General features: G+C 34.1%; 1 protein-coding gene across 5 annotated transcripts in view; it reads left to right on the forward strand.

The window, feature by feature from the left end:
• LOC149808247 (girdin-like) overlaps positions 1-13,097 on the forward strand; it is a 192,340-nt gene that overhangs the window by 67,775 nt on the left and 111,468 nt on the right. For all 5 annotated transcript variants that reach the window (XM_089975398.1, XM_089975403.1, XM_089975410.1 and 2 more), the window contains exon 5: positions 12,475-12,617. In XM_089975398.1, the coding sequence (XP_089831524.1) occupies positions 12,475-12,617 (143 nt within the window). The remainder of the gene's footprint in view (positions 1-12,474; positions 12,618-13,097) is intronic.

The following is a 13,097-nucleotide window of genomic DNA, read 5'->3' on the forward strand; positions in this document are numbered from 1 at the left end:
TTAGACAATAACCTTGGCAATGCTATAGAATTGTACCTTACTATGTCATAGTTTAATCAGTTAAGGTTGACTACTATCTGCTCATTGAGGAGTCATTCTAGAGGTGTTTAAGAATAAGCTGGTATGCAAACTTAACAAATTGTACAAGATAAGCTCTTTTCTGTGATTAGATTGCTGTAAGGTGGAATACAATTGAATGCAAAAACAGTGGGGTGCAATCTGTGTACAAATCAAGGCTTACAGCTAATCTGATAACCAGATTATATTGGAGTTAGGGATTTGTCTGATTATCATCTAATCACTTGCAAAAGTTATACCAAGGTGTGTGAGGATTAAAATGTTTCATTGCAAGAAAATAGGCTTGACTTTTCCATAATTGGGAACAAAGGATTCAGACTAAAATCTAGGGTATGTCTGACCCAGAGATAACTGTGAAAACCCCAATATTCATTGGACAAGAATGTTTGTGAAATTTACAATTGTTATGAACAAAAAATTTAAAGACCCAGCAAATAATAATACATCTGTGAAGACAATCAGACTTGTCCCCAAATCAACAAATGTATGTTTCATGGAATTTTTGAAAAATGAATTAAAAATAATTTTAGAAATTGATAGAGAGTATACATGATGACTCTTGTTCAGTGCCAATCAGTGTTGTTACAAGTTTAAATTATTATATGATACTTCCTTCAGAATGTTTTTTTTCTTCAGACTTGTCTAGCATTATTAATTAAATATCTTGACCCTTTAATAATCTGGTCATACTGTTTTATAATTATTCAATAATTTTCATTAGTACTAAAACTTCAGGACACCCAAGTATGTTTTTAAAGCCAGTGGAAAAAGAAGAATAAAACTGGGATATAAACTGAGGAATGTTTTACCCATACTTACTATAAACTTGATTGAACAGGTGACTATCAGATCTTCAAACCATATAATTACTATAATTATAGCCTAAATAGCCTTGAACCTCCCAGCAGTTTTGTTTTTTCTTTAGCTTAGTTGATCACAAACCAGAAGAGTATATGGGATGGCCAGTTGTCTTGTCATCTGGCACAATTATTGCTATTCCTCCTTAGCTACTTGGAGGATTGCCATGAAACTTTATACCTACATTATTCTTAAGCTGTAGTTGATCATAAATGAAAATGGTGTTGCTTGAACATCCAAAATGGCTGCCATAGTGGCCATTTTGAAAATCTTATCACTTCATCCACTGATTTGAGGGTCATATCAACATGGAGTTATTGCCAGAAGACTTCTTGTAATGTGTAGTTGGTTCTCAGTGAAAATGGTGCCAATCTGACATCCACCATGGCCATTATAGCAGCCATATTGATAAAATCTTGTTACCACTATTCCTTCTACACAGAAAGTTACATTGACAAAGGTTGTCAACAAAAATACTTCTTATTAAGCCTAGCTGGTTATGAATTTTTTTAATGTCTACTCCTTTTGGATAGATGGCCATGTCAATATGCAGCTTCCTAATAAGACTTTTATTATACCTAGTTGGTCTTTAATAGAAATATCTGCAACCTGACCTCCAATATGGCCACCATAGCAACTAAATATGAAAATTGTGTTATTGTTATTTAAGCATTGGGACTGATTGGCCTGGTGTCAGGATAATGTGACTGGGTGGGACTTGATCTGGGTGGATGGTCATATTGACATAGCTTTCACCAAAAGACTTATCATGATGTCTAGTAGGTCCAGGGTGAAAATGATGCCAATCTGACATTTTATATGGCCACCATGCCTGCCATTTTGAAAATCTTGTTCATGATACTCGCTACAATCTAGCCACAGTATTATAAATAACACTGCAGGAAGTGTTCATTAACAAATTTTGAGAATCTAGTCAGCAAAGCTGACAGTTTAAATACATGCAACAACTTGAGATTATATAAATAAAATGTTTATAAAGAATGTAGAGAACCAGTTTAATAAATATGTTCAACATAAAGACTTCAGTATGTGCTCAATACAATGGACATATTAATCAATCTAGTTAATCCAATTCCCATTTAACAAGTTAGATCAATGACAACAAGTATTTTGAAGTCCCATGGCAAGAATGAAAAGCATGAAAAGAATTACAAATCAATAAAAGAATGAATTAAGAATAATTTTTTTTTTTAAATATGCAGTTAGAAACTGGAAACTAAGATAAGATGCTACTACGTGTAACTCCCACAATGAATTAGATGAGATGACGGCATCCTTGCTCACATGCTGCATAAGCCCATGAGCTACTACTTAGCTTGACCTAGACCTAGTCTGTGTGTGTCTGTGTCGTTGTGTTATTTGGATTTTTAACATAGCTTTAACAATTTATCAGTCATATGGCTACAATATCTGCAGCGTGCCAGTTTTTAGTGATGTCTAGCACTGGGGCATCATGCGCAGACATATAGCATCATGTCCCACCCAGTCACATTATTCTGACACCAGGCCAATCAGTCCCAATGCCTAAACTTCTTAATTGTTCATTGCCAAGTGACAGCTGCTAGTACTGTTTTTATAAGTATTTGGTATGGCTCAACCTGGCTTTGAACCCGCATCCAAGGCAGATGCTCAAACCAGTTAGGCCACTGGAGTGGTGCCTAGTCTAATAACAAATATTTTGTAGTTACTGCTTATGATTGGAATCTTCAGTCTGAAAATGTGTGGACTCTGCATACCATTATCAACATTCTTCCTATCATGTATACTGACTAATACAGGTTGGTTCCAACTGCAAACAACATAGATCCTGATCTGTTTGTGCATAATACACAGGTAGATCAGGTTTTATGTTGTTTGTTCTGCTTATTTCTCTGAAGAAACTGCATAGCTCCAGATGATCAATCACATTATGCTCTGTCAGACCTGTGTCTGTGCAGTTTTTAGATGGATCCAAACATTAAACAATGCATATTTTTTGAACACTACCTCATCTCCATGGTGATTGGCAATTGCAACTCCAGGAGAGAGCATTGTGTTCATTGTTATTCTTCACAATAAATCTCTGCAACCTCATCAGTACTTGTGGAGAGATGGTGGAAGGACTTTTTCTTAATCCTGTACATGCTCTCTCCACCCTCACTATGATGCATGGAAAAATGAAAAATTGCGTGAGCTGTACTGTATGTTATGTTTATATGTCAAAACTTAAACCTTTCTTACTTTATTTTATGATTTTGGAGAATGGACTTAAACACAGTAAATTAGGTTTCAGAATTCAACTTTGAAGGCAAGTATCAGTAAGTTAATTTACACAAGCTCTTGAAAAATTATAATAAGCTCTTGAAAAATACTAAAATTTGGTCCTGAGATTTTTTATATGATCTCTGTTCTTTGTTAAGCAAGTTTAGATCATTTTAAAATGAAATCTCAAGAAGTAACAAATTACCCTACTCTATAGAAATCTCAGCATGACAGGACACAAACTTTAAAAAAAAAACACAAAACAAGAGCAGCACCTGTTGCTTCAGATCTTATGATGCACCTATTAATTATTCATCAGAAGTATTATTATAGCTTACAGTATATGAAAGGATCAATTTTCACAAGGTTGCACTTGAACATTAATGTGTGTAATGCACCAGAGTACCAACAGGATTTGTTCTTGCCTTATTCAACATTTTGCAAGTTGAGGTCAATATCACATGGAAATCTTCATCCTCTGAAACCAAAAGCAGACGATTTTAAGAAGCATTTAAAGTATTTTTTGTACAATTGTACGATTACTCTTCCATTGCAGGTAATATATTATAGTAAATAAGAACAAAACATAATAAGAAGGTACAGTTTTAATAACATATTATAATAGAATTTAGTATCTAATACTAAAGATAAGTCTTTAGTATGACTCCGTGGTGGTTCGAACCCACGATCTCCTTCCGAGGCAGATGCTCTAACCACTAGGCCTCCAGAGCAATATAGTTTAATTACTCAAGTTCCTGCTTTGATCAAAGGTTGAGGTCTTTGAGACACATTGATCATTAGCATTCAGTCAACAATATCCCACATATAGTAGTTAAATGCGGGACAAGTGTATTTTGCACCATGTACAGGGAATGGGGCCAGGACACATTGTTATGGGAAGGAATTATACCAGTTGGGAATACAATTTTCAAGAACAGATTGGTAACATTGGGAATCTTGTATTATTTTTAAATAGCTGTGATTGGGACAAGGTCCTTTATTTGGGTTCCTGATGATGCTTAAAAAAATCCCTGTGGGGAAGTATATTGTAAGCAATCAAGTGATATCGTTGTTTAGTTCTCACCTTGCCTTTCTGTCCTGTAATGGAATGAGATATCTTACAGGTCAGTCAGGGCAACCAGGTAAATTTGGCAAATAAAAAATCCAAATAGATAGTACAAGTATGCATACCTGTCAGTTTATCATGTTTGTCATAATTTACTCCTCAGCTTGTAATATTTGTATCTTCAATTAGCGCCTAGTGGCTAGAGCATCTGCCTCAGATGCAGGAGGTCGTGGGTTCGATCCCCAACCGAGTCTTACCAAAGACTTTAAAAAATGTTACTAACAGCTGCCTCGCTTGGCGCTCAGCATTAAGAGGTTAGTGTTAGGACTGGTTGGTCTGGTGTCAGGATAATGTGACTGGGTGGGACATAATGCTACATGTCTGGGGCATGATGCCTCAGTGCTGTACATCACTATAAACTGCCACACTGCACACATCATATCGATATGACTGAAAAATTGTTTAAGCTAAGTTAAAAATCCAAGTCACACACACACACACATTTTCAATTAGCAATGCAGTTTTGAAAATTTTGAAGAAATATGTATTTATGGATTATCTTTCTGAAAGTCTGGAACTGGTGAGAAATCGGTATAGTACCAAAAATTCTGTAAAACTTGTGGTCAGTGTGATAAGCCCATATAGCACTTTGCTGTTACCTTGGATACTGGTACGAGACAAAGAAAGGGGGAAAAAAAGACCCGAGTTAACTAGTTAAATAATTGATGAGCAAACTGCACATAGCTATCATATATAAATGTATAGCATAGTAGCATAGTCACCTATTCAGCCCCAGAAGGAAACCATATGTGCTTTTCTTTTCTTTTTTTTCAAGATTACAGATAGTAAAGTCAGTTTGTGGTGTTTTTCAGTTGAGATGTAATCAGAACATTATTGGCTTTTTCTGAGACAAAAAAATATGCTGAAATTTATATTGGTGTGGTAATTTACAGAGAAAAAGTACATTTTATTTACCAGAAATGAAAAGAAACCTCAGTGTATTTGGACCACCTTGGCTATTTCTGTGATTTAGGATTGACCATATTCTTCATTAGTCATTGTTTCATAAATAGCTAGGGTGGTCTATTTGCAGCTTTTGGCATACATTCAAATGTGGGTTCAGTATAAACCAAAAGTTGTAAATGAGATTAAATGAGTCACTGTGCTTGATTTAACGTGACTGGGTATTTGAAATCAAACTGCCTAAATAATTGTATTATGAAATAAACAAAGTTATAAATCCTTTTTCCTACAAGGTTTGAATGTTTTGAAACTTTCTTTTGACAAATGTTCTATTTCATTTTTGTTCATTCAAATCTTAACATTCTGAAATCAATAAGGAGTGTACATGTATTACATTATGAGTAATTGACACTTGTATATTTATGACATAACTGCCTGGAAATACATGTATTGAGAACTGACCAGAGTGTATGCATACTAACTTTATGAATCCATATATACAGCCATATATCAAAGCAATGATGCATATATCTACAAACTTGCATTTTTGGAGTACATGTCCCAGTAAGCATATCCTCATTGTTATAATTGAAATTTCATCAGTTTGTTAGAGCTGCAGTTCCTCCAGTTAATTATTTTAAAGAATTCTGAAAATGTTGCAGATAATTCATTAGCCTTCCTCTTAAAATATTTATCTTAATTAAAAAGCAAATAAAATAACATATATTTTAAATTTGAAAGGAATTTCAATCCCCAGCAAATCTTTGAAATTAAATTTAAGTTTATTCATTTGGTATTGCAAGTTGAAGTTTAAACAACCCCTTCTGGAAAATGAGAAAAGTGGCCTTTTAACACAGGTGGTTCATTAATAGAGGTTACATTCTATACTGATTTAGTTAAAGGAAAATTCCAAAATCTGTCTTTTTAGGCAGGTTGTTGTTCTTATAGGGTTTAACGCCATTTTTCTGCACAAGATAGGCTATCCATGGCAGCCAGTATAAATGGTGGAGGGAAGAACCACCGACCCACAAGAAGCTACTGGCAAGCTTTCTCACGTACCCACATTGGCCAAGCCCAAGACTTGAACTCATGCAGACATAGATGAGATGGCAGTGATCATTAATGGTGAGCGCTTTAGACCATGTGGCCACTAGGAGCCCCTTTTAGGCAGATGTTTGCTTAATTGTTATGTATATTTAATTTTGCTTGTATCTGATTTAATATCAATTTATTTCAATTTAATTGTTTGTCAGTTTTAAATTTTTCATTTTTCATTACATGATAATCTAATGCAAATTTATTCACTATAGATGATACTTGTTTCGGAAAATAGTTTGACCTTGACTGTTAGTTTATAAACACCAGGTGTTGATCTAAATCCTGACCATGTTTCAAAATTTGTAGCAACCATCGTAAACAAGTTCTATTTTATTTTAAAATGATCGGTTGTTTTCGAGATCATGATGGGAATTTGTCTTTAAGATGCAAACTATTTTTTTATTTTTTATTTCTTAGAGTAAAATGATTGGTTTTCGTCAGGGTCATACTGGGTAAACGTGATCTGTAACAAGTACTTGCCTTCATTGCCTTAGAGAAGATGATCACATGACCCCATGTTAACGTTAAGAATAGGATATAACCCATTTTTAAGTGAATTAATCTCAGTAGATGCTGGTCTGTTAAACTGTTAGTTGTATGTTGTGCTGTTTGGAGTTATTTTAAATTACTTGGTTTGGACTTATTTCAAATTACTTGGGTTCAAACCGCTCCGGTGGTTTAGTGGTTAGAGCATCCATCTCGGAAGCGGGAGATTGTGGGTTCGATCCCCGGCTGAGTCATACCAAAGACTTACAAAAATGGTACTAACAGCTGCCTTGCTTGGTGCTCAGCATTAAGAGGTTGGTGTTAGGACTGGTTGGCCTGGTGTCAGGATAATGTGACTTGGTGGGACATTATGCTACATGTCTGCGGCATGATGCCCCAGTGCTGTACATCACTATAAACTGCCACACTGCAGACACTGTAGCGATGTGACTGAAACATTGTTAAAGCTATGTTAAAAATCCTAAACACACACACACATACACACACACACACACTTGGGTTCAAAAGGATTAATTCTGTTATTTTTCTGGAAAATGTGCTCATGTAATATTGTGGAACAAGAACAGTTTTTATAAATATTTATTCAGCTATCAGAAACGAGTGATAATTCTTGTTTCTACAAGGAACTGTAGACTTCAACACTACAGATTGCAGCATACTTCATCGTCTTCCATCTTGGATTCTTTGTCGTGATTTGAACGTGAAATAGTAGAACATTTTGTTATTAGAACTACTAAAATTTTAATCTTGGATTATTCTTGGCTTATTTTTGGATTTGATTCTATAAAACCGTAAGTTCATATTTTTCTTTTCTGCAGAATTTTTCCAGGGAAATAAATTATTGTATTTTTTCAAAGCTTAATGTTTTCACTTTTCCTTGTGTTACTGTTTATTTGAGCCTAAACAAGTGACATAAGCTAATAAAGTGATTTTGTCAGGTTTGACTTTACTATATGTGTTTGCAAAAATAGTGGAGTTATTTTTCTTGGATTCATTTTCTGTGGTACCATGACAAGAAAATCATGGTCAAGACTCATTAGTATTACAGTTTTGTAGGCTTTAGGCAAATAACATTTGCTCAATTTGGCAGATTGTGGCATATACTCGTTCTGCTGTGTGACTTGTATTATACTTACAGTCAATAAGACAGTCTTAGTAAATTATTGAATAATTAACAACAGTAAGATGGCACTTGGTCAGTTATTTAATAATTAACAAAAATTTGAGAACAAATTGTTTTACATAACAGATATACTCATTTATAAGACAATTCCAATTTCAAACGGAACAGACCCAGATCTACCATCTCACTTAATACACTGGCAGATGTGCTTCAGGACAGTTTGTATGGATTAATCAGTAGAACAAACATGATAGACCCTAATATTCAGGCACATTATGATACTGCCAATTAGGATCTTTGTTGTTTGTAATTTGACTCTAATAAGTGAGTATATATGGTAATTATGCCTGCCTATACATCTATATGCAGATCAAGTGCACTGCATAAAGGTATTCACAAGGAATAACAGAATAATCAATGAGCAAAGTTTACATTTGTTAAGTATGTATGGAACATTCATGTTAAGCACTGGCAGCATTATTGACTTTACTGAAGGTTTTCAGATTGGAGTGCATAATGTTTATTAATTTATGTGACTGTTCTGTATGGTACTTGCAATAAATATTGAGTGATATTGATCACTAATTTTTGCTAGAAAATGTTCAGGAGTGGTAATAGTTACACAGTTGAATGGAAGATAATTGAAATGATTATATATGAAGATTCAGCCACAGTTATAAATATGCTTTATTATTGCATTCATCGGTCATAGACCAGAAGATCTTGTGTGATGTCAAGTTGATTAGATTGACACAAAACTTGGTAAAATAATTTGGTCATTTCCTGTAGATGTGCTTGTCAGCAAATCACTTTATTGAAACAATGTTGTAAGAGTTATTGCCCTTTTTGACACAGTTGAATGCAGCATATGGCAAAATCTTTAGAATGCAACCCAGTCCCAGTTTTTATTGGATCACTATGAAACGTGTATTCTATGGCCATCATCTAAAGAGGAACAAAATATCTGTACCCACAATTTTCAGCTCTGCTAGTCACAGATTAGTAGAGGTTATGTGATGTTCCATCATTTGACATCATTCCATCGATTAGCAGAAGTTTGTTGTCACTATTCCTCCTAAACTTTGTAGATTGCCTTTAAAATTTATACACACATTCATCTCATGGTCTGGTTGGTCCTAGATGAAGATGGTGTTACTGGAACATCCAGTATGACCACCAGTGTCCATCTTGAAAGTCTTTTTATTTCTGTTCTATGTATTTTACTTATTTAATGATGTCTCATTGGTCCTAAATTAGAGTGGTGCAGCCATCTTGACAATCTTGTTATTGCTACTTCATATTAATGAAAGGTTATATATTGATAAAGGGTTTTGAACAGAAGACTTATTGTGATGCCTGGTTGGTCCTAAATGAAAATGGCGCAGATGTGATGTCCACATGGTGGCCTTTTTGAAAATCTTATTGTACTGGAATGGATGGTCATATCAACATTGGGCTTTAATTAGCAGACTTATGATGTCTAGTTGGTCCTGTTATGTAAATGGTGCCAATCTGATGTTTGATATGGCCACCACAGCAGCCAGCTTGAAAATCATGTTATTGCTACTTCTTTTGAATGGTTGGTCGTATAAACCTATGATTTTCACCTGAAGACTTCCCATGATGTCTAGTTAGTCCAGAATTCAAATAGCACCACTTCCACATCCAATATAGCCACCACAGTGGCCATCTGAAAATATTGCTATTACTAATCCTGAATGAATGGTCATTTCCATATGAGGTTTTCACTGAAAGAATTCCTAAGATGTCTGTTGTAAGGGGGCTCCGAGTGGTCTAAAGCGCTCTCCGTTACGGATCACTGCCATCTCACCGCTGTCTGCGTGGGTTCGAGTCTCGGATTCGGCCAATGTGGGTATGTGAGAAAACTTGCCAGTAGCTTCTCAAGGGTTGGTGGTTCTTTCCCGGGTTCTTCCTCCACCATTAATACTGGCCGCCATGTATAGCCTATCGTGTGGTGAAAAATGGCATTAAACCCTAAAACAACAACAACAATGCTTGGTTGTAAATGAAAATGGTTATGATCTGACATCCAAAGCTTTGACCGATAACGTCTATGTGGTCCTAAATAGAAATTGTGCCAATATATATCTCCAGTATGGCCACCATTGCAGCCATCTTGAAAATCTAGTTATTGTTACTCCTGTGAAATGGAAAGTCATATAAAACTGGAATTTCCAGGTGAAGACTTAGGATGACTTGTTAATCCAAAATGAAAATGGTACCAATCTGACATCCAGTATGTTCATCACAGCAGCTAATTTGAAATTCCTGATATTGCTGAAGAATATTACAGATGATTTCAACATTCATTGGTTAAAAGGAAGAAATGGTCTTGTCTTGAATTCCTGGGAATTCTTTTAGATTGGTAGAGTGTCAGTCCCTTTTTGGAATTGAGATTTAAAAAAAACCATAAACGCCGAAAATTCTGTGCAACTAGTTTTGCATTTATGCATCTTCAGGCGCGAAATGTTTTGAAAGAAATGGATGACATCTTTTGTTTTAAAATAACAATTACGTCATTACCTCTATATATATATATATATATATATATATATATATATATATATATATATATATATATATATATACATACATACATACATACATACATACATACATACATACATATATATATATATATATATATATATATATATATATATATATATATATATATATATATATACGACAGGATCTAAAAGATTCATCAGTCTCTAATGAAACCTGAATCAGTAAAATAATAAAATAGAGACAAACAGTCATACATATAATTATATTGTTATAAAGAATATACAGTATATCAATTAAATTAAAAAAATATACAATTTTATATAGTGCATTGGTATTAAGGCCAGTAGGATACAAAGTATCTAACTTATGAGTCCAATAAGTTTCTTTTATGAGTCTATTCATGTCACCATGCACAATATCTATTGGCATGAAAGAAAAATTGTATAATTTATTTTTATTTTTTTATATTGTTATTTTGTATATCCTTTATAACAATATAATTATATGTATGACTGTCTCTATTTTACTTTATTATTTTATTAGTCCCTTTTTAGGGGACTCCTGTTAATTGAATGAATTGTCTCCATTCAGCTTACAATCTTGTTAGCACAGATAGTCCCATAGCTTTTAGAGCTGTTGTCCTTTTAACTTGCAGCTGAATGTCATATGTGGCTCAGTCTTTTGAACACAACTAGTCTCACATTTTTCATTTGGATAGCATTGAAACTTCTTATTTTGTTTGATCTTCATCTGGGTATGCACATGTCAACAAATCACTGAGCTTGTGAGATTTGGAGTTGTTGTCCTTAATTACTTTAATCCTGGTAAAGTATATGACAGAATTTTCTAAACATTGCTAGTCTCAAAAGTTTTCAACAGATTGCCATGATTAACACATGAAAATGTACGCATCAGCAAAGGACTGCAGACCTGCCACTTATCCTGATTTACTTGGGATCATCTTGAATATTTATTTAAAAATCGGAAAATCCTGATTTCCTGATTTTTTGCCCCAATCTCGATTTTTATAAATGCCATAAAATTTTTAAATTACCTTTTGATCAAGCTGGCTGTGCAAAGAGAGGAAATGTTGTGCAGAAATTCTGCAAGGAATACACTACAGTCATGCCATGAAAATGGATCAATTTTCCATTTTCATCTCTTATGCTGGTATTTAGTGTGTTAATTGAATTAACACTAAATATCAGCATAATAGATGAAAATGGAAAAATTATAAGACTTTCACCATATGACTATTATAGATTTTATGTTATGTAAAAGAAATAGCATAAGACAGCAGAGATGTCTGTTCCTTTGTAAAGTTTTTGCAAATATAGGGTTGTAAACACTGATCCTGGCTTTTTTCTCTCCAAATCTTGATTTTTTTCTTTCTTTGGCATCCTGATTTTCATTCCACTCAAGGTGGTAGGTCTGTTACTGTCCTACCACATTTGTTTTGTTAAAGTTTATGCCTTTTGTCTTGCAGCTGAATGTAATGTATGATAAAACCTTTTTATGTTACAAGCCCTTCAGTTTAAGGTGGATCACAGCGGTGCACATACCAAAATGTCACAGTTTTGGCATTTTAGCTTGCTAGTGGTTATTTTAACTAGGTGAAGAATGATGCTGCAACTAGTCTGTTTTCATTTGATTACTATGAAACTTTGTACATGTTATAGCAACTTTCTACAGAAATGGAGCAAAAACACTGGTGCTTTGGATTGGTTGTCATTCAGTAACTGCAGCAAGAAACAAGGAGGTAATACTCACTGCCCCAGCTTAGTATCAAACACATGATGTCAGTAGTTAAGGATAATATACCAGGAAGATTAATGTCAGTTACATTGATGCAAGAACATTGTCAAAGTCTCATAGAAGACTTAAGAAATATGACTACATAAAGACTCGATAGAACAATGTTTATGTGGTAGATATTTTGAAGAGCAAGTTGATCTAATTCTTAATTGTGTAACTTCTTTGTTTGCAGAAGCTGGGCATGCAGAATTAAAGAAAGCCTTGAAGCTGATTTTGGGATGTGCTGTACAGTGTGAGAGAAAGGAGTACTTCATTGGCAAGATCAAGGGGCAAGATATAGAGGTTCAGCAGGCAATTGTGGAGTACATCAAAGAGGTAATCAACTTGGATGACCACTAGTACAGGAATAATCTTTAAAATGCAGGTTAAAATATATTCCACCAAAAATTATATTGAAACTTACTTTGTGTACTTTCCTGAAAGTAATATTTAAAAAATGCAATATTTTGTTCCAGAAAAGAGAGGCACTTTGGAATTTTCCATTCAAATTTTAATCCTCACCCATTGACTAAAAACTATTAATGATGCTGTTAACAAGTTTCCGCTTTCTCAGAATTGTATTGTTTGCGGACAAATAAATATTTATTCCTTGATATACTATATCTGTATATTACATTATAAATAAATAGAGTCCTTGATAGAACTTAAATAACTTTCCATATGGAGTAACACTTTTGATCAGCGTCAATTATAAAACTAAAATTGATGGACTCCTGGATAAACTGTCAAAATCTCAAACTTAAAATCATAAAAATTCATTGTTTTTAGCTCACCTGGCTGTAAGTATGGTACAGT

Source organism: Sinohyriopsis cumingii, chromosome 1 (assembly GCF_028554795.1).
Source record: "Sinohyriopsis cumingii isolate HCF-2022 chromosome 1, ASM2855479v2, whole genome shotgun sequence".
NCBI classification, from domain to species: Eukaryota; Metazoa; Mollusca; class Bivalvia; order Unionida; family Unionidae; genus Sinohyriopsis; species Sinohyriopsis cumingii.